The sequence below is a fragment of the Anoplophora glabripennis genome, unplaced genomic scaffold (assembly GCF_000390285.2).
Source record: "Anoplophora glabripennis isolate ALB-LARVAE unplaced genomic scaffold, Agla_2.0 scaffold13, whole genome shotgun sequence".
Classification (NCBI taxonomy): domain Eukaryota; kingdom Metazoa; phylum Arthropoda; class Insecta; order Coleoptera; family Cerambycidae; genus Anoplophora; species Anoplophora glabripennis.
The window spans coordinates 1,033,395-1,057,367 of record NW_019416478.1 but is presented as its reverse complement, the minus strand read 5'-3'; the positions used below and the strand labels follow the sequence as shown (position 1 = coordinate 1,057,367).

Genomic DNA, 23,973 nt, shown 5'->3' with positions numbered 1-23,973 from the left:
TTGTGTTTTAAACTGTCTATTATCTCGAAAACTTCCATCTTGAAGGTCGTACGTTTTTGACATAATATTCATGCTCCGTAACTGATCATAAAAATTTCGATTCTTTCCCTTTCACTCAAACGACGGACCATTTTCAAATAAAATGAATTCTGATAGAATAATGATTAATCAACTTAAAATAAAACACAAACTTGCGAGGACAAACTTCAACTATCAAAACTGTAATTTTTCCAGCGGTTCCTTGATAAATGATTAGTATTTTGTCATCGCTTGTATAATGTATTCTTGAAACTTTGGAACCGAATATCTCGAAAACTTCCATCTTGAAGGTCATACGTTTCTGACATATTCGTACTCAGAAAAATGTGCTCTATCGAAATCCGTGGAAAAAAATATGGGCTGCCATTTAAAAAAATTGCCGATGACGTCATACATCAAAAACAAACGAAACAAAATAAAAGTCGATGGCTGAAAAAAGTGACATTTTATAAACTAAAGTTGACGTGTCCGAGGATTTCCTGTTAAAACCCTTCAATAATGATTTTTCGAATTTATTCCAAACTTTACGAGCTCTGTGTATGTATGTATTTTCAATGTGATTCAGTTCCCATCTGAATTCCCATACGATTTTAAATATTTTTGTAAAAAGTAATCAGTGAACAAAATATTACAATTCCTAATAAATTTCTGTACAATTTTCGTTTATAAGATCTAAAATAAATTACATTCAGTAATATTCAAATAGGTATTCATTTGGAATCTAAAATATTTCTTATTTTTAAAAGAAAAAAAAGAAAACAGCGTTATCTCTGTATTAACAATCATTTATTTAATTAGAAAAACGATAGACTGTGAACAAATTTGTTAATGAATTATAATATTCCAAAATTAGAAATGCAGTTGCATTCTAATAAGATTTTACTTCAACTACAGATGAGCATCATCTCTGAATTATCGATCATATAATTTATTATACAGGGTGTCCCAAAAAGAGTCCTCCGATAACGTTTCTGGAATGTGTCGTATTAAAGAAAATCTAATAGAATTTGCAAGATATCAAGAATGCAATATGTTGGCGACCCCTTAGATTTGATCTCGACCTAGAGCTTCAAGGTCAATGATCACTTGAATTTGACCTAACAATTGATTAGATATTAATCTCCAAAAAGGCATCATCATCAAATTTTAATGACGCAGCCCCACAAAAAAAATGTGGGAGGTCCGAAAGGCACGACCAAGTTTTTGGGGTCGCTGAATCCGAATCCGGTGTCCGTTTGACCCGATTAGCTCTAATTCAAGGTCAGTTCAAGGTCAAATGAAAGAATCAATTGCCAACAAAGTAAAGCTACATATCTATACGTTTTTGGGGTTTTGGTTTGACCCGATCAGGTCTGGGTTAAGGTCAGTTCAAGGTCAAATGTAGGGAATCAATTGCCAACAAAGTAAACCAATGTATCTATACGTTTTTCGGGTCTCTGAATCCGTTTGACCGATTACCTCTGGTTGAAGGTCAGTTCAAGATCAAACTTATAGAATCAATTGCCAACCCTTATATTTATATGTGTTTGGAGTAGCTGAATCCGAATGCTGTGTCCGTTTGATCCAATCAAATCTGTTTTAAGGTCAGTTCAAGGCCAAATGTACAGAATCATTTGCCAATGATGTAAACTAATATGTCTATACGTTTTTGGGGTCGCTGAATCCGAATCCGATGTCCGTTTGACCTGATCAGGTCTGCTAAATTCTCTCAAGTTCTAGACTCAAAACATTCAAGTTAAGCATTTATGCGTATTAAAATTTGAGTAACAAATAAGATTAAAGAAAGATAGCTTTAACTGTGAGCCCGTAACTCTCGAGTTAATTGCTTTCATATGACAAAATTCTAGTATCAATAAATCTAATTAAGTAAGCTTTAAACCAATGAGTCACTTAACAACTGACTCTCTACATTTGACCTTGAACTGACCTTAACGCAGACCTGATCAGATCGGACACCGGATTCGGATCCACCAACCCCAAAAACATATAGATATGTACCTAGGTTTGCTTTGTTGGCAATTAATTCGCCTTGAAAACTGACTTTCAACCAGAGCTACTCGGGTCAAATGGACATCGGATTCGGATTCAAATACACCAAAAACATACAGCCTCCATGGTCTTTCTTGTCTTTCGGGCCTCCTACTTTTTCCTTTGGGGCTGTATTATTCTCCTAAAACTATGTTAAATTTCAATATTGTTATCAAGATCGTACTAATAGTTTAAGTTAAAACGCCTTCTTAATTCTAATACTTATTAATAATCCGTTATTTTTTGAAAAACGAGTTTAACCTTCAAATAACCAACAAGGTCATTCTGGTATTTTTTTCTTTATTCAAGGTTCCTACATAAAAATCCGCGCTATAATTGTTGGTTGCATTAAAAATGTATGTGATATTAAGTTGGCCTTAGTTTGACCTCGAAACCGCCAAGGTCAAGTTCAAGGTCATCTCTACTTTGTCATTCAAAATCTACTACATATTTTATTTCAAACGATTTTGTTCAGATTTTCGGAGAAAAATGAGTTTGACCTTCAAAATGACCTGCAAGGACATATGAAAGCAGATACAAAATTGACTGTTCCATTTAATATTTTCAAGCTGGCCTTGGTTTGACCTGGATATTTAAGGCCAAGGTCAAATCCAAGGTCACCAGGACATGTTTTTTTATATACTACCACTTTTCGGATCGTTTTTGACAATCTGTCTAAATAATAGTGATAATAGTTGATGAAGAAAATATGGATTATTGCTAAAAAACATTTTTAACTTATAAAAAAATGAATAAAAAGTGAAAAATTACTTATTACATTGATTTTCAGCAGAAACGACCAATTTAAACATTCCGGACACTAAGAAAAAAAAATCACAACGTCTTAAAATTATCAGGGTTTCTTTATGACACTTTGAGGTTGAAAAGTTACAGTTACAATATCCTTAATTTACTCATTATTTGCAAAGTTATGCCAAGTTATTCAAATATCGCTAAATATGCAATTTTTTACCTTTTTTCTAACCATTTACATAACATTTTCACTTCGAATTTTTTTTTATCAAAAACCAGTAATTACTACTTGTAGAGATTACTTTGCAGTTTTCAAAACCCTGCTTGGATTTTCTGTACGACCATTTTTTCCCGAGTAATTGATTGCCAAAATCAAAAATGATTTTTTTTTCTTTGATCGATGATAACTCGGCGACAAATCATCGTAGAAGGCTCCGGAACCGCTCAAATTGAAGATAATTAAATTATCTAAAAGAGCTATATGGTGAAATAACCAAAAAAATTTTTTGAAGTTTATAAGCCTTTTTAAAGAAAAGCAAAAATTTGCAATTTTTTTTTTCGTTGATTTTTTTTATGAGTACTAAAGTAACTCCTATAACTAAAAAATTTTAAACTCCGGATCCGGAAACTAGACACATGAAGCTTTAGTTTCCTCTTTTTTGATTCTCTCTACGATCATTTCGCTCCAAGCTACAATTATTTTCTTCACATATTGCAAAATGACCAGAAATAAACGGAGAAAAAACTAAAACTGTCTATACTACAACTGAATCATTTTATAAAACAGCTTTATATTTCTTTGTCTTAAGGAGGTATATCGGGTTTACACAAATGCACAGATGTACTTGAAATTTATATAGCGTATTACCCAGTGCTCCCTCTGTACGTCATATTTTTTTGAAATTTTGTTTGAATTTAGATTTTGAGATATTGTTGTTGAAAGTTGTTCATTTTAACATAGGTTTATATGGCGAAGATGGACGGTGCGGCTCTTTTTTTGCCCATAACTTGGAAAAAATGTAGAAATTGTGAAACAAAACTTTTCCATAGATAGTACACAGTATTATCTTATTTTTTATGTAAAACTAATGTAAGTTTTGAACATAGTACAGCTGTATTAATTAGAAACAGAAACCAATTATTGTATTTCTGTCTGACTTGAGGATTAATGTGGCAACGTCGCAATCAGCTGACAGCAAGGAGGGAATACATTTGAAAGACTTGATAAAAACGAAATTGATTTCAAACATATACATTTTCCTAAATCCCATGTACATTGTTATCAACAATAAATTATCCACAACAGATTATTTTTTGTAATGTTTTTAAAAAAACTGAATTAATTTAAAAAAGGCTAGGAAGCTGTGATATATTTATTAGAATAAAAAATACAGTCATTTTAATATATTTAATGGTTTATAAAAACATCGTAATCCGTACCTAGCAATATTTAGGGTTACATAAAGTTTTCTTTACTTGATTAATATAATTAGTAATACTTGAGATAAAAGTATTTGTACGAAATAACAAAGGAACATAAATATGTCTCAGCAAACTTTATATCTAAAAAATTAGTTATAGTTGCAAAACTTTTGTAACAATACTAAAATAGAGATTAAGAACAGTGAGTAATAATGTAATTTCCATCACAAATCCTTCAAAATTACATCCAACATTTTCTTTGACTTTGACGAGAGACGGGCGCGAGTGTCATTTCATTTCTTTAGAACTAAATTATCATAATTATTTCCTCCTTATTTCACCAGTTCACATGATTTACGGATTTTAAATAAAGGATACAAATCTTCGCGAGGATAATACGATATGTTTGCTATATATAATAATTATATTTTACATAGTTTAACACACAATAAATTTTTGAACGCGTACGCATCTTTACCCGAATTTGACGCGCAATATCTCCGATGTCCGTGGTCTGTAGGTTCGCAGTGTGTACAACTGCTAGTCAATTAATTTTTTCAAGTTGGCAGCGGGTTTTAGTCCCGTAAGAAAAGCATAGGACCCCCCTGCGATCTTCACTTCCCTCGGGCCCCGATATACCTCCTTAAAACAAGACCGACACGATTACAGGTTTACATGACCAGGCTCAGGCTTCTCTCTAATCTTTTAACACGGCGTTAATCCCCCTTGTGTTGGCAATTCGAGAATTTCCATAACAAAGTAAAACTTTGTTTGCACTCGATATAAATTATTATTGCAAAATATGTATTCTACGCCGGTCCCAATACTCCGATGTCATTCTGGCCCCAATATACCCTTAATAACCAATCAAAATGTATTAATTCCAGGTGTATACAGTCCTACCTACTACGTGTAAACACATGCGGAGTGCGCCGGAAATAATTCATGTACCGGATCGGCCGCCTCCACTCTGAATCTCGTATCGGCCACGTAATTCATTTTACGTACTGTCTTTGTGTATGCTAAGAACTGTCGGGTTCTCTCATAAATAATAACGCTTAATAAGACGTATTCATTCGATAATTTCGATCTGATCGAGTTAGTCAAAGTGAAGCAAGACATGGGCGCCGCCAAAAAATCTTCCACGGGGGCTGAAAATACAAATACAATACAAGTATTGAGTCTGATAATAAATGAACCCTTACTGTTGTTTAAATGCAATACATTTAATACGATGAGTTTTTGATTAAAATAATGCATTAACGCAATAATACTGTTGATTAATGGCTATGGGTTAATCAATTTATTTGTTATTACAGTAAATGTATGTACATTATAATAATGTATAAACTTTACTGATTTTATGTAAAAATGTAATACTACTAATAATACTAATGCATTTTCTTGATTATTTAATATCGTGGCTAATTCAATTAAATTGTCTTTACCTATAGGAATTTATAATTATGTAGTTTGTTGTTTGGATGGTTTCTTCCAAAAGAAATTTTGAAACAGATTTAAAAATATATATGACTGGAACAGCCCTGTAGACAAAATTTGCTTAACTCAACAGACGTATGTAAGGTCTCAAAACGTTTATAATGGACAAAATCTTCAACACATAATATCAAAATCACTCAAATTTATCTACAAAATGCGTATAATACTATTTTTGTGATCGCTGATTACGAATCTGTCATTAGGATTTCAAAATTTACCTCACCTTACTCAACTTTTAGCCACGAAACCATTGCATTTGACACTGGAATATACAGGATGTCCGCGGATTCAGTTTACAAGAGGACAAATGGACCAAAAGTCAAAGATACAAAAAAAAGGTATTCTTGATCAAAGTTTTTGCTTGGTTAGAAAATACGAATCACCATGACGAACTTCTCCATGACTCTTATTCATTTTTCAAACAAAAACTTTGATCAAGAATACCTTTTTTCGTATCTTGCAAAATAAGGTATGTTTACTCTTACGCAAAATAACATTTTTGTGTTTTTGGCCCATCTTGTACAACAAAATTGAAGTTCGTCATGGTGATTCGCATTTCTTGAACCAGCAAAAATTTTTATCAAGAATACCATTTTTTCGTATCTTTCACTTTGTGGTCCATTTGTCCTTTTGTAAACTCAACCCGCGAACGTACTGTATATAAGAGCGTTTTGGTGGTTGCTGATGTTGAATCTGGCATTAGAATTTCGGAATTTATAATGACGGACCCAATATGGTGGCCGCCTACCACATCTGACTCATCTTATAACCACAAGACGTAAGGGGGTCTTCCAGGTCGTTTATGGATGGCCGCCATTTTGGGTCAGGCATTTTGAACTTCAAAATTCTGATAACAGATTCGTAATCAGCGATAATGAAAACCCCAATATCAGTACTCTAAAGTCAATTGTAGTGATTTTGCCGCATTTTGAGGGGCGCCATATTGGATCTTCCATTATGAATTATATATCGTTACAAAGAGAATTTCCCTTTTCTTCTAATGAGGCAAAAATTTAATATAGCGTCCGTAACCAAAGCAAAAGTTCGCTACAGTTCAGCACACATTTTAAGAGATACTGACAGCAAAATTCTATTCCTCACATCATTAATATCGGACTACACTTTTTTGCCCTAAAACTATATGTTATATATGCAAAAATAATGTACCTCATGGTTTGAATGCTTTTAGTTAGAATCATAACGATGATTTCTTGTCCGTTTATTTGTCGGGGTTTTTATGTCTTCTATCTGTGATAAGAGCGCCGTGCTGAATTGGTAAAATACACTTCTTCTTTGTATGCAAAAGAAAAACACATTGTTATTGTGGGCAAATAAAGAAGCAATAAATATTCCGACCTGTTTCCTTGATATTACCCGAAAACCTTACACTATAAAAAACAAGTAAAATTTGACTAAAAAAGGAAATATCATAAAATCGGTTAACTCTGGAATTATTCGGAATTTTCTAAATTTAAAAAACATGTCTGTATCTCATAAAATAAGAAAGATACCTGTATTGGATAATTAAAAAGAGTTCTAACTCTGTATATTTATATATACAGGGTTATAAAAGGTATTTCAGATAAAAAATTTGTTTGTTTTAGGATGCACCTAATATAAAAACTGCATTAAAAAAAAATTCAGAAACAAAAATGTAATTAGATATTGTGTCTAGTATTTCTCAGGTAAATGGCAAAATGTCATTTTACGTGTGCGGATTGTTAAAAATGTCATATTACAAGAATTTTTATGATGGTCATAATTCAAATAATCAAGTATCTGTGAAAAAAAGAGCTGATATTGAACTTTATATGAATAATATTTGTTCATTAATTTTTGATACTGTGTATCTATCTCAGAAACATTTTGAAGACAAATAGCCTTCAGTTTCCGATACTGCTAAGCAAAATTTTCTTACAATATGAATGTATAAAAAAGTAACATACAATGTGTTATTTTTAGAATTTCCACCCTTTTGACCACTCCTATGACCATCAAATTTTATTTTACATAAACCAGAAAATAGAACTAATTATTCTTATTGCTCCAAATGTAGAAATAGAATTTAACTTGGAGAAACAGAAACATTATTTCTGTGAAATTTGCATTGTTTTTAAAATAATATTACAATTTATTGTAAGGAGTATTAGGTGTATAATAGAGAAAGAGACGGTAGCAAACATCATACTCAAAATCATCCATCACTTTAAGTCGGTTTTCGCTTCCTTTATAAAATAATCAGGAAAGTATATGTGTGTTCTTTCGCTTTAATGTGCCTACTGGGATAAACAGGCACGCATTTTACGGTACGAGAAAAGAATAAAACATTATGTAAATAAAAGCCCGATACAAATAATACAATTTTTAACCTTAACAGTATTTTCTACCAATCGCGGTTAATATGAGAGGTACCTAAAATTGCTTAAAATTTCACCCATGTTTCCAATACACGCCAAGAAGCCTGAAAAAGTTTCAGAAGCGCTCAATACATGTCACCCAAACCGCCTAGTTAGCGTAGGTGAAAAATCAAGATTTTCACTGATCTTTTGAATTCTTCAACGGAGCTCAAAACCTACCCAGATACATCTAATAAAAAATATATTAGCAGCATTTTTAAGACAAAGTTGAGATAAATAATAGTAGGTCCCATCAGTGACGATAACGATGAATCAGACATGATATAAAGTTGTAATAAAAAATGTTAATCACATCTAGAACCCAATTTGATTGTCTCGGTTAACCAGCGGATGTAAGATTTATCGTAGTAGGAACCCGTGGTGAACTTCATCTAATAATAAAATCGCAGATGTTTCTTCATCTGCAAAAAGGGAAGATAAGTTAAGATTTTATATCTTAAAGAACAATATACCTATTTTTCCTTCTCCTGTTTACAGCTGAATGTACTTAGGTTAAGGTAATTCCTTATTCTACTCTTAATTTGGTGTAAATTTGAGTCATATTAATATGCATATTTTAAAATAACACCGGATATAGAACCGCAATATAGTTCGGACGTAAATCAGGGCGAATTCCTGATATTAAGTGTAATCAATGGAAGATAAAACAGCGATGCAAATGACGTTTGTACGTGTAGTTATGTACAAGGCGTTCAGTTTTTTAATTTAAAATAACTTTCTTTAGAAAGTTAAATCTTTTTTAGATTTTTTTCTTTTATTTTAAAATTCGAGGATTTGCCTACTCTTAAAAATTATATTTATGTTCCAAATACGATGTTACATATATGAAAATCTTAATTCTTATTTTATTCTTCATTTATATTCATTTTCAAACTATATGTACTTGCTGTAGGCATTTTTTTGTCATAAATAGCAAACATTTAATGTTCAATGCTTTTTTCAAACAACAAATCTGCTCATAATTTTGTCGGGAGTCATATTACAGCTTCTACTTTTTTGTGTTAAAGATGAATAAACTGCCCACACTCTGTATAACAGGCTTTTCACTTAGAGTATATTATCCCAATTTATTGAAGCAAATTTTTGTTACATAATTTTCTTTTGAAATAGTTACCACTATAATAAGATGACTCAAAGTATGTTCGGTGAGTGTACTATTGGTAAATGTACGCCAATGATTCATTTAATTTGCGGTAAGGTAATACATATTTCTATGACTACGTGCACAAGTGTTTAACCCCGTCGTATTTACAAGGTGTAAGTCTTAAATAAAAACAATATAAACACAAAATTAAAAAAAGACACTTTCTTATAATACATGGAGTGATACTCACAATGTGAAAGAAATATTAAATATTGTCCAGTGTGTTCTGTGTTGTACACTGGTCAGTAGAGTCATCTCAGCTCAAATACTAGAATATAATATGATATTTTAGCACACTTAAGGTGGTATATCGGGGTCCGAGGGAAGTGAGGAGCGCAGGGGGGTCCTATGCTTTATCTTATGGGACTAAAGCCCGCTGCCAATTTGAAAAAATTAAATTCTATTGAAATTATTTGCGATAAACATCATCTATATAGCAAATAAATCTACTCATATGCACATAGCATACATATTGACTAATTAACAACATAAAAATATCATATTTAAGTAGTTTTAATATTTAATGAACGCATAAAGACTATGTAGATGTGGCAACAGCGCTAATACTTGACTAGCAGTTGTACACACTGCGAACCTACAGACCTCGGACATCGGAGATATTGCGCGACAAATTCGGGTAAAGATGCGTACACGTTCAAAAATGTATTGTCTGTAAACTATGTACAATATAATTATTATATATAGCAAATATATCGTATTATCCTCGCGAGGATTTGTATCTTTTATTTAAAACAACGAGAATTAAGTTAATTTAGTTCTAAAGAAATGAAATGACAATCGCGCCCATCTCTCGTCCAAGTCAAAGCAAATGTTGGATGCAATTTTGAAGGTTTTGTGATAGAAATTACATTATTACTCACTGTTCGTGTTTTTAATCTCTATTTTAGTAATGTTACAATCGTTTTGCAACTATAACTAATTTTTTAGATATAAAGTTTGCTGAGAAATATTTATGTTCCTTTGTTATTCCATACAAATGCTTTTATCTCAAGTATTACTAATTATATTAATCAAGTAAAGAAAACTTTATGTAACCCTAAATATTGCTGGGTAATGATTACGATGTTTTTATGAACCATTAAATATATTAAAAGGATTTATCAACTGTATTTTTTATTCCAATAAATATATCACAGCTTCCTAGTCTTTTTTAATTAATCTAGTTTTTTAAAAACATTAAAAAAATCATCATCATTTATTGTTGATAACAAGGTACATGGGATTTAGGAAAAATGTGTATTTTTGAAACCAATTTCGTTTTTAACAAGTCTTTCAAATGTATTCCCTCCTTGCTGTCAGCTAATTGCGACGTTGCCACATTAATCCTCAAGTCAGACAGAAATGCAATTATTGATTTCTGTTTCTAATTAATACAGCTGTACTATGTTCAAAACTTACATTAGTTACATCAAAAATAAGATAATACTGTGTACTATCTATGGAAAAGTTTTGTTTCACAATTTCTACATTTTTTTCTCAGTTATGGGCAAAAAAAGAGCCACACGTCCATCTTCGTCATATAAACTTATGTTAAAATGAACAACTTTCAACAATATCTCAAAATCTAGATTCAAAAAAAAAATTTAGAAAAATATGACTCATGGAGGGAGCACTGGGTAATACGCTATATAAATTTCAAGTACATATGTGCATTTGAGTAAACCCGATATACCTTCTTAAATGAAAGAATTAAGCAAACTACAAATTATTTGTGCAAATTTCAGAAAAATATGCGTGTTTATTTTTTTGATAGGCAGATAAAGGCTCCAATACATATCATCTTAGCCTCAAACAATATTAAATTTTTCAAATTTTATTCTGTCCTTATGATTATGGATGGTAATATGCAGAGTTTTGTAACAATAATCTGTCAAAGATAAAGGAGCATACAAATTTAAGAATAGATATATTTTTTAAAACTTTAACATCCTGTAACCCAAAAAATGAGGATATTAAGGGCAGTTGCTTATATAAGAATATTTTCTTTTCTTAAATTTTAACGCCGTAGAATACTTCAGACATTACCTCTATTTGCAGCAAAAAATAAGGAATATTATACAGTGTGTCCCGCAATTAGTGAAATATTCGTTCTATAATGTCTAAATATTATAGTCTGTAGGATTTAAGTCCGGCAAGCGTACTTGCCGTTGGATGAGGACATAACATAAATCGATATTTGATTTTGATGGATTTCCCATAAAAAAATAGTACTTAACATAAAGTAATATTTCTGGAACGCCCTGTACATTTCGTCGGGTGTGACAAAGTGCGAATCATTTCTCTCAACGCACTTCCTTGCGCTCTTATCTGCGTCAGGGCTATTTATTAGCCGTGGGCACTTCCCGTGATCTCAGTGAAAAAATGAACAAGTTCAGCGAAAGACTGTTTGCTGCGATCGTGTTTATAGTGCTGTGTGAAACTGGTTATGGTATGTACCGAGTTCAATTAAAAGCACCATTAAGCAATTATCTAGTTATTCTCTAGAAATCGTTGTTAATTCTATGCATAAGTATACGTAGGTGTATTAAATATTGTCTTAATTAGTTTTCTACGCCTTAAGATTAAGTTAGTTGGGTAGAGAAGGTGTATTTTGAAAAATAATAGGCTTTAGTGAACTTTAAAGGGGCATTCCTTAAGTAAAAATTCAAAAAAACTAACATAACGTAACACTAAACTGTTAAGTTAGAAATTAATATACAGGGTGATTCACAAATGGTGACCAAAAATGAAACCTCGTATTCTTTGGCTAATTTTAAAGGGAGTCTTTCCTGTAAAGTTTTTTTCTAGGACGCTTCGTTAAAAAGACAGAGTGTTAAATTCAAAAAATATTTTTAATTTCTTTAAATAATTTAAAAACTGGTAAGTGACATAATTTGAAATTGAGCACATGTATTTATGTAAACATTGTCCAAAATCTGAGGGCTTTTCCTAAAATTTACATGTACCAGTGGTGGAGATACAGGGTATCGGTGGCATATTTTTTAAATAAAATAGTACGCCACTGTTTTATGATTTTATGGTAACAACCATGATATTTTCGAATTCGTCTTTCAATTTTCTACAAATTACTGCTCTCCTATGTTTTTCGAAAAAAGGCTGATTTTCGAGTAAAACTCGTTTAGAAGAAAGAATAAATAATGCTTTTCATGAGATTCAAGCAACAATAAATTTCGAACAAATTACATTTTCGTTACTAAAAAGATGTGGGGTTTGTGTTCGTGGAAATGGAGGTAATTTTGAGCATTTACTCAAATAAAATCATTACAATGATGACTAATGTTATTAATTTCTTTATTCGAATAAATAACCGAATGATTAGTGCTTCTCATGTCATTTAAGTACAGTCTTTTCAGTTAGTTTTTTAAGTTTTACCCGAAAATCAGTATTTTTTCGAAAAACGAGAAGATTTGTAGAAAATTGAAAGACGAATCCGAAAATATTATTGTTACTGTAAAGTAGTGGCGTACTATTTTATTTAGACAAACTTCGTAGATATGGGTTCGTCCTATATCTTTTGACTAAAGTATTTTTTTAATATCCTTACAAAATTCAATTCAAACAGAATTACGTATATTTTCAAATTTTGTATTGTTTTTCTATTTTTAGTAAACGGCCTTAGTTGCTACGAGTGCACATCTTCAGATGGAAATCAGTGCTTGGACAAATTAAACAAAAAAATCGTCAAACCAATAGACTGCAACTTCTCTATATTCACACAGGGGAACACCAGAAATGAGGAATTCATATGTATTTCCACGAAAGAGCGTAAGTATCTTTCGAGAATCTCGTTATCGGCCTTGAAAATTAACATTCAGTTAAAGGATATCCTCTGTGATTATTCCAAGACGATTGTGTATGATTAAATAACTTAATAACACCTTTGCATTTACGAGAGTTATAATTATGTAGATGCTTTTAATATTAAAATGCAAAGTTAACATATTTAGGTCACACTATTACAACTGCCTACCCTTAGTTATTTTTTCTAATGCTCCTTGTAACGGAAATATCGGCCGCCAAAATGGTATCTAGAATATATGTAGAATATTTTGATAAAATTTTGACGTTTTGTGTTACAGATAAGTTGTCATAAGTTTATGTTAAAACCGCTCTTTTACTATTGCAAGGTATTCAGAAATTCTAAAATTTAGATAGTACTATCTCTTTATCTCGATAAGATACTAATAATTTTCGAGATAAATTGGTTTTTGAAACAATAGTAAAAATCATTAGTTCGAGTTTAGTAACAACTTTAATTTTTTATACAGGGTGTTTCTAAAATAGGGTTCCAAACTTCTGTTGTGTTTATAACTCATTTAAATAAGCCAAAAAGTTCCTATTAACATGTGCCCTAAAAGGCACCCTTAGGAAGTTATATGCCCTTAAAAGGGCTCAAATAAAACTGGTTCTTTTATGTTATTGACAAAACGGTCGCAAATAAATAGAAAAAAATTTATGGGTGTTACATAACTTTTTACGTTAAATAACATGGGCTATGCCGTTTTTCGAGATGCAAATCATATGCGTCCCATTTAGGTTGGTGAAGGGGGTTTTCGGTCCGTAATTTTTTTTATTTCAATTTTTTTACAATTTTCTCTACAGATTTATAAAATTTTAACAATTTTACGTAAAAAATATTATCTTTGTCCAAATCGATAGTTCCAATGGTTTTCAAGTAAATTGAGTTTGAAAATTTTAATCCCATTATTTTCTATTTCACATTTAGCTATTGTCTGCAGTAGTAATTAGTTCTTTAATTAGTAAGTGTAACTCTAAATTTAAATAGTCTTAGTTTATGTCCTAAATTATTTATTAAATGATCGGATCCTTCATAACTGCAATTTTTTTAAAAAAAAAAAAAAATTTTGTTTGAGCCCTTTTAAGGGCATATAACTTCCTAAGGGTGCGTTTTAGGACACATGTTAATAGGAACTTTTTGACTTATTTTAATGAGTTATAACGCAGCAGATGTTTGGAACCCTATTTTAGAAACACCCTGTATATTAGTCCGTGCATTTGCTTTATTTAACTTTTCACGTCCAACAACTTTTAGAAACAGCTTTAGAAACACAAGTTAAAGATTAATAATCAAATTTAAATCCAGCCCGCTTCTGGATACTTTTTTACAGTAAAAGATTGGTTTTAACATTAAATCATGGAGCTTTATCTGTAATTGTTTCAAAATATACAATTTGGTTTTAAAGTTAGAACCCAAAACGGAAATTTCTAGGTAGGTAATCCTTCAAAACCCGATGTCAATGTTCGGAGCAAAATTAAAAAAAAATATGCAGGAAATCCTACTGTTATTTTGATCTGTACTATTTATAATTATTTATCTGTAGTCTCATTCAATAGTCCAATTATTTTTGTCATACTTAAAAAAAATAGAAAATCGAGTCATTTTTAAGAAAATTATCAGCAAGGAGTTTTTAAAAACTGTTTTTGCCTAACTAAAATGAAAAAAAAAAAACTAAAATTAAAATTAACTAAAATTAATTAAAAAACAGTAACTGATGTATTATAGTGTTTTCTACAGGTTACGGAATCCTTCACAAGTTTTATATGAACTTTTGTTTTATTACCATAGCAACGTCAGTATGAAATACGCCATCTTGAAATTTTTAGTGTCATAACTTGTAAATGCCTTAATCGATTTCAATAAACGATGGCTCATTTTAAAGAACTATTAATAACATTTATATTTATAATATGGGAATAAAAATATTATTTTCCTGCGCAACGGTAGACGACACTAATTAGAAAGTTTGGTAATTGTCTCCATTTACTAAAAAAATTAAATGCAACGATATCGGTTTTTTTCATGGCTTGATCATTAATTAAGGAAAACAAATTCACAGACCGAAGGTCGATATCTTTTTTCGTTTTCACGATTTTTAATTCAATTTTTTAATGTGAGATATTTTGCGATGGAAAACATATTTGTAAAAAACATTTTTGACTGATATAATAAGGGATTATTTATTTAAAGTTATTTTTAAATACTTGCACCCTTTTTCTTTTTGTTGTAAAAAAATTTAATTGGTCAAAATAAAATTCTAACATTTTAAAAGCTATTTTCACCAGAATCGTGAAATCGGCTCTATTATTGATAATATTAATTTAACGAGTTTCGTTGTATTTAAAATTAGTTTAATTTAATTCAAACCTATATCGATTTGTGATGCTCAGAGTTTTATATTTTATATTTATCATAAATGAATTGTGCAATTAAATGGATTAGTTTTTGTTTAATGTATATTTAACAAGTTATTAGTAAATTAAATATTTATGGTTCTTTTTAAAATTGTAAACGAAATAGTATTAATATATTAGTAGTTAATAAGTATTAATATTTCTCCTATGTCTTCTTTTCTATATTTTTTTATTTATATTTTTCCAAAAATAATTTTATATTCAAGAATTAAAACATATTGATAGCATTGATAAATATACAGTGTGTCCCAAAACAATAGAACAAAATTTATATTTTTTCCAGTTCAGATTTTAAAATGTCGCTGAAACAGGTCAATTAGTAAATAGAAATCGTTACTTTTCTGCAATATTTTCTATTTTTTTGAGCCTTGTTTGACAGCCGTATAACATTACCGACATTTTTTTTTTAATCTCTATATTTCTCTATGTCAAAAAAATGTAAAAAATTGTCTTTTATGTCGTACTGACGTCTATTTCAAACAATCATAGTCTCTTCTACACTTTAAAACATACCTACTCTTTATTAATCTTTTTCTACTTACTTTAAAGCTTTTTTTTCTCGAAAAAAAAAATTGATAAATACATAAAATTCATTCGAGTACAGAGGTTTAACGTGAATCGTTTTAGTTCCAATTCATTCGTTGTTAAATTATTTAAAAAAAATAGTTGCCCGTTTAAGCGAAAAACAGATCATTGAAATTTTAATTATGAATGGATGCGAAGATAAAATCCGTAGTCAGCAGTAGATATGTAACTTATTTCACCATAAGTATCCAGACGAGAATTAGTCGAGCTACAAGAAGTATCCAAAAAGTTTGAAGAAATCGGAAGTATAAAAGATTTGCTTGGATCAGGAAGGGGAAGAACGGTAAGCGAAAACGATAGTCAAAATGTGATGCTCGCCGTTACTGAAAATCCTCACCCATCCGTTAGATCTATCTCGCCCAACTTCAACTTGTCGAAGCCCTCAGTACACAGAACTCTGCTTACAAAGCTAACGTCTTACGAGAACTATGGGCAGATGACACAGACAGATTACTACAGTTTTGCGAGGAAATTAGAAATTTATTTGAAAGACAACCAACTTAAAAAATCACATAAATTTTTGCTTAAACGAAATCGTGAACAGGCAACATACTAGGTTTTGGAGCCCAGAAAATCCGCATTGGATGCAAGAAAAACATACACAACGGCCGGAAAATGTGAATGTTTGTGCTGGAATAGTAGGAAATCGCATATTGGGACCTTATTTCTTTGAGGGCAATTTAACAGGCGAATTGATACACTAATGTGCTAAAAACTTACAAAAACCGATATAAAAGAATATTCATAAATTTAAATAAAGTAAAAATGTAACATTAGCCATGCTATTTCTAATGCGCATGCTCGGAAAGAATAGAGTATTTTCTCTTCTTTTGTTTAATCTTGGCATTTTCTAGTTCTAGTAGTAGGTATTTTTATCCACGACTATTGTATAATGTACCCATTATACGTCTGTTTGCTCGACCTTATTAATACCCATTAATCACGGCAGTGATTAATGAGTCATTAATCACTACTGTCAGATGCTTCCTTGATTTAGCTATAATATTATATTGTTCTGCTACAAACAGTCGGTTTTTTAAAATTTTATCGTGTAAACCACTAAATATTTTCAATTCAGTGCCGTACATATAAAAAAAAATTAAAAAAGTGAATTTTCCTAGACCAGATTCGAACCCGGGACCAGCGGTTGGAAGGTAAGGAGCATCTACACTGAGCCATCAGCAACTTCGTTTGTGCGTGTCGTATATCTGTTGCTTAACATACCATGTTTTTCGAAACATTTCATAAATCTAAGTAGCTTTTAAAACAAAACAAATTTGACTCAAACCTGTCAACATTATTGTTTGTGTGCATAGATTTCTCAGTGTTTTGATATTTTGTGTTAAATTGTGTTAAAAAACGAACTAAAAACAAAAAAAACTTCAACAAAAATATTTAGTAGTCGTGGATAAAGTATAGTATTCTACTCCCGTATAATGGCTATTATCCACTCGGTGATTTAGGCCACTCGCCTGCGGCTCGTGGCCGTAAACTTCACCTCGTGAATAATACCCATCATTATACGCTCGTTGAATAATATACTATTATCTACGGCTATTTAATAATAGACGCATTATAATTGTGATAGTAAGTACATAATGTAACTCATATTACACACCCGTGGAATATGAGTTTCATATTCCACAGGTGTGGAATATAAATTTTTATACGTATCCCTTATAGTTTCTGACCGCGCTACAAAATAGAATCGAGCTTGCTTGAATTGTTGTTACTATGGTAACTAATTGATTTGACAACACTTCGCAAAATAAAACATTTTTGACTTTTGCAGTAATTTTGCAGTTTTCAGTTGTTAATGTAAATTGTGTTTAACCATGAATTCTGACAGTGAAAATGAAATTCGATGCACCCCTCCTGAAATTCGTGAAGCCGCGAAATTAGCATCATTGGAATTACTTCCAGAGAAATCACGAAAGATATGATGAGTGAGTAGTCGTAGATAAAATATAGTATTTGCCTCGCGTATAATGGCTATATTATACGCTCGTTAAATAGTATACTATTATTGGGCATGCTCAGTAACATTGATAAAATGTTAATTTATTAATTGCTGTAAAAGTCAATATTGTTCTATAAATTTAATTATATAAATTCTATAATTATTTTACTTTGTCACTTGGGGTTTGAAAATTCTTAAATATTTCTAATATTACCAGAATATCGCGATATTTAAGGTCATGACAAAGAAGACATTTATTTGGCGTATCTGACGTCTATTAATAATAAAGTTAAAAGAAAATGTTCTGTTATTCTCTGAACACACCTCGTACATGTTTTCGTTAATGTATTCATACCTGACAATATTCTGTGGTATTATTTCAAGAATCAGTGATCCGATTAATTACTGACATGATTTTATCTCGCATTCTGATCGCACTGGAAACGAGAAAAAGAGCAGGCATTAAAGATAAACGATACAGATTACGAAAACATAGGTTCTTTAATTAAAAATTATCATCGATACATCGATACAAAATTTCCTACATACAGGGTGGTCCCGAGGTAATGGGCCAGAATGGATAGATTTCCAAAGCAAAACTATTGCTATTTTACCGAACTTACCTTAGTCCAAAAGTTGATAGTTAATAAGATACACGGTGTTAAATGTAAAATATTATTTTAGTTTTTTTCATTTTCACAAAATTTTGGGATTGATGTTCTTTGGGTAGAATAATTGAAGTTTGTTCACATTTTGGTTCTAGTTCATAGAGGGCGCTAACTGCCGTAGATTGAATGTGTTGAAAACTTTTTTGTACTTTAATTTCATCTTTGGTATCAAATTCTTATTTTCCAACTTTTTTTACACAAACAAGGCAGACTTTATGAAAGTAGCTGTCTCGCACCGTTTCCGAGATATTTGAAACTTCCAATGCTCATAGTTGAAATAATTAAAAAATTAAGAAATGTTAAAAACGGGGGTTTATTTAGAAATAACAATTGTGATGAACAGTAAAATAGTAAACATTACTAAAAAATATGCCATCTTGACAATAATTGCTCAAAATGTCCACCTCTAACTTCAATACATTTATCAACGCGTTTATTAAAAGATTGTCTTATTTTAAAGTATAAATCCTTAACGCGAAATACCTTTGCAGCATTTTAAACCTGCTGCCACAGTTCTTCCCAGGTGTTTATATTTTATCCATAAACAACTGATTTCATGTAACCCCAAAAAACGGGTCTCGGCATTCTATCTCACATTTATGCACATATAATTTAAATTGTAAGCCAAGATGTAATTTTAATTAGGTACGAATAATACTTAATGGAAAGTAGCATACAAATGACAGCAATGGAAAACGCCAATTATTTGATTTTCGTCCTAACTTAAAGTAACGAGCGTTCAAATAAAAACGTGGTCAAGTTGGTTCTGAAACCAACGTAGGACGTAGGGCGTAGCGTATAGCAAATGAACCTAAACGTCATCTGTCAAAGCGCTATATCGCCGCTATCAATTTGAATATTTTCGTTTTAAAAAGCGTTTAAAATGGTGTTTTCTCAACAACAAAAAGTGTTTATCATAGAGTCCTACTTTAGAAATGGACGCAAGATTGATGGAACATGGAAGTATTCTATTGAGGGATGTTTCATAGAATTTCAAAATCAATTTCCCGGCGTTGTTGAGTACAAAATTTTTCAAAGTGCAGTTCAGCGTTGTGTTAATGTTTTTCCTAAAAAGCGGACTGAAGAATTAAAAGAACATGTCCAACAAATAATGGAAAATGCGCCAAGAACTTCTGTACGTGTTTTATCACAAATGGTGGGAGTATCAGTCGGTACCTGCCACACAGTGTTAAAAAAAGATTTGCGTTTGTTCTCCTATCGTTTAACTTGTCAGCAAGAACTTCATGAAGTTGATTTTCCGCGACGGGCTGTATTTTGTGAATGGTTTTTAAACAACTACGATGAACTTCATAATATCACCTTTTTTTCTGATGAAGCCTGATTTCATTTAAGTGGTTACGTAAATTCACAGAATATGAGAACGCGGTCTTCTGAAAAACCAGATAACTTTTTGTCGAGGGCCCTCTACACGCTCAAAAAATTGGAGTTTGGTGTGCTCTCAATCGAAGGAGGATTTATGGACCTATTTTTTTTAATGGTACTCTTACTACGCAAAGGTATAGAGAAGAAATTATCGCTCCTTTTGTTAACCAGCTGGAAGAAAACGAAATTACAAACTTTTACTTTCAACAAGATGGCGCAAGGGCACATACGGCAGGCGAGACGATGAATATGTTGAGGGAAGTTTTCCAAAATCGACTAATAAGTCTCAATGCTGAACATGAATTTCCACCGAGGTCATGTGATATTACGCCGTGTGATTTCTTTTTGTGGCCTTACCTTAAAAACACTATTTTTGAACTGCCTATTCCTGATTTAAACCATCTGCAGGCTCGACTTATAGACAAGATTCGTGAAATTAACAATACCCCGAGCATCTTAGAAAATGTCTTTAATTCTTTGAGGAACAGGTGTGAAAAGTGCTTGGAACAAGGAGGGGGACACTTTCAGCAGCTGCTTTAACATATTGTTATAACAAGGAGGGGGACACTTTCCGCAGCTCCTTTAATTGTTTGTTATTGTTATCACGATTATTCTTTAAAATAAAGTCATATAGTCATTAACGTTATTGAAACTGACAGCTGCTATACAGCTCGTTGAAAAATGAGGTTAAGTTGGTCGCTATAAGCTACTCCCTACGTCCAATGTGTCAGAGCCAACTTCGACCACGTTTTTATTTGAACGCTAGTTATATCTTTTGTGTAAAAAAAGTTGGAAAATAAGAATTTGATACCAAAGATGAGATACCTTAAGGTATAAAAAGTTATGTCATTTTTAACATATTCAATCTACTGCAGCTAGCTCCCTCCATGAACTTTAACCAAAATGTGAACATATTTCAATTCATCTACTTAAAGAACTCCAAACCCCAAAATTTTGTAAGGATATTTGCATATGTTAAGGAACAAATGAAAAAAACTAAAATAATATTTTACATTTAACACCCTGTATCTCTTTAACTATCAACTTTTGGACTAAGGTAAGTTCGGCCAAATCGCAATATTTTTGCTTCGGGAATCTACCCATGAATTTTGGCCTATTACCTCGGAACCACCCTGTATATCCAATTAACTCTATGTCAAGCTTACTAAAATAGTCTAACTTTATCCATGTGGTAGTTCAATATAAGTTATTTACATTTTAAATCTGAATTTATTGAACCAAATACTTTCTTTTTCAGAAAATTCCACCGAAAGCATCCACACCCGAAGATGTGGACTCAAATCGGAAGAAAGTATCTGCGAAACGATTAAAAATGAAAGCAAGGGATCGAATCTGAAGAGTTGCGTTACTTGCCAGAAAGACCTTTGTAATGCATCTGTAACTATTTATATTAATTTATTTTTGTTAGTTTTCGCCATAGTTAGCTGTACGAATTTAATAAAAATTGTTTTATAGAAAGGGAGTTGTATATTAATTTCATTATCCAATTGAATATCTGTAAATATATTACAAAATAATAACATGCGAAAATGTCCTCATACAAACATTTCTGTAACTCAGCACATTTCAGTAATGAAAGGAAAATAAGTCTGCAAAAATAAATAAACTCCGAAATCTGTATAGTTATTCCATGGAAGTGCATTATCCAAATGAATTTGCTTTATTACGTGCTAAATAAAATATGAGTTTGATGTCGGAACAGGGGCATTTCCTCTATTCAACGTTATTTTTTTTATGAAATTTTGTTTCATGAATGCATGCATTTTTCATGGAGCTGAAAAATGTATAGAAATATTGTTCCACATCCAGCAGAATTATATATTTACAAAACGTTTGTACGCGTTGGCCATTATAGTGGAAGCTTTATTGAATACTGAAATATAAAGGCAATAAATAAAACTGATCAATTGCGATTTATTGAAATATTTAATAGGTTTCGAAAAAACCAAACCGGAAATGCACCCGAAGCCAAATGTAATTGTAGTCGACACGTGAGAGAGACAGTAAATAGGACAATTTGTATGTTAAAAACCCGAAAAACTGTGGTACTTTACCACCTTTATTCAGCGAATTTTAAAGACCAATGGGTATTATGACTACAAAAATTCACAATTTGGACTATTTGCCTGAGGGTCACATTGAAAACAGACTTAATTTTACAGCTCAAATTGTAGTAAATGTAGAAACTGTCGATCAGAACCTTTTTCGGCACGTTCTTTGGACGGACGAAAGTCGATTTTTCAGTAATGGTTTGCTAAACAGGCGCAATGAATGCTACTGGTCCATTGAAAATCCCCACATTGTAAGTCCAGTCCAAAACCAAAACAAAAAGTAAATATATGCTGCGGCGTCATTGGTAGGCTTTTAATTGGGCCTTATTTTTAAGAACATACAGCGTGGTAAAAAAGTTCTGCGTAAAATTTATATTTTCGTTAAACAATTTTTTTTTTCGAGAAACGGTGAAACCCGTCGATTTTTATTTGATCAGGGCACCTTGTTATGTGGAAAAATTGTTTTTCGATAATCCACTTACGACAGCGATGACATAATTTTTAAATGACAACGCATATTTTTTCGTTCGAAATTGATGACAGTGATAATTATCTAAACAACGGTGTGACAATTTCGATGTCTTATATAACAATTTTTTTTTAGAAAAATGCACCTTAAGTTCTTGAATGCAATAATTTGCTGTTTACGGATCAAATGCCTTAAAAAAAAATTTATTCGGCAGAAAGCATTTCAGATAACTTAAGTTGCAACTGGTGTTATGTAATTATTTGCGGAATTATTCATCAGATATTGTCAGGATCCTGATTAAACTGCAAAATTTAGAACCAAGTTCAACCGCACAAAATCCAAATAGTATGTAGCAAATTAAGGTCGACTTTTTGTCTTCGAGTTTGCCGATAAATTCCTCAAAAAAAAAAAATCCAAAGAAATGTTTACTTGAAAGGAGTAGATTACCTGAAATATTGAAGACTAAAAATCAGTACCGATTTAACATTCTTTGGTGAAATCGTTTAATTCGAAATGGCAAAACTTAGTGAACGCGAAAGAATTGATATTTTGAGGATGATTGGTTTCGGCGATAAGTTACGAACCCATCAAGAAGCTTGCCAATTATTTAATGCAACGTACCCTGACAGACCACCAATTACGCAATCTACGGTTAGTAGGGTACTGGCAAGGTTTGAGGAAACTGGTAGTGTGAAAGATGCTCCTCGTGCGGGTCGTCCTAGAGTAGATGATGAAACTAGATTGAATATCCTGGTGGAGCTCCAGGACAACCCTCATTCTAGTACAAGGTCGATTGCATTGAACAATGATATTTCACATGTAACTGTGGTGAACTTTCTCAAAAAAGAGAAATTTCACCCCTATAAGGGTCACTTGATACATGCATTGACTGAGGACGACCCAGACCGCCGTCTCCACTTTTGTGAAGATTTAATGCATCGATGTAACGGAGACCCCGACTTCCTCAAGAACATAATTTTTTCTGACGAGGCTACTTTTTATCTTAATGGATCGGTGCATCGACATAACTGCCGGTATTGGTCTCAGGAAAACCCGCACTGGGTGCAAGAAGTAGATCATCAGCACCCCCGAAAGGTGAACGTTTGGGCGGGAATAATAGGGCGTCGTATTTTAGGCCCGTATTTTTTCGAGGAAAATTTAACTGCTGCTCGCTATTTGGATTTCCTGCGGTTCGATTTGGTCCCAAGCTTAGCAGAGTTATTCCCGAACAACGAGGATCCTGATATTCCTGAGGAAAGAATTTGGTTTCAGCAGGATGGTGCACCGCCCCATTATGGA

The 23,973-nt window shown here is 31.9% G+C and overlaps 1 protein-coding gene across 1 annotated transcript; it reads left to right on the top strand.

Annotated features, from left to right (window-relative positions):
• Positions 1 to 11,649: 11,649 nt before the first annotated feature.
• Positions 11,650 to 21,612, top strand: LOC108904237. Its single transcript, XM_018706707.1, has 3 exons — positions 11,650 to 11,752; positions 12,931 to 13,089; positions 21,392 to 21,612. Exons 1-3 carry the CDS (start codon positions 11,686 to 11,688, stop codon positions 21,607 to 21,609), a joined length of 444 nt encoding a protein of 147 aa, XP_018562223.1. The 5' UTR covers positions 11,650 to 11,685; the 3' UTR covers positions 21,610 to 21,612.
• Positions 21,613 to 23,973: the final 2,361 nt, after the last annotated feature.

Coding starts and splice junctions, on each gene's coding strand:
- LOC108904237 (XM_018706707.1), top strand. CDS start 11,686: ATGAACAAGTTCAGCGAAAGACTGTTTGCTGCGATCGTGTTTATAGTG. Junction 11,753..12,930: donor GCTGTGTGAAACTGGTTATG/GTATGTACCGAG, acceptor TTCTATTTTTAG/TAAACGGCCTTAGTTGCTAC. Junction 13,090..21,391: donor ATGTATTTCCACGAAAGAGC/GTAAGTATCTTT, acceptor TTTCTTTTTCAG/AAAATTCCACCGAAAGCATC.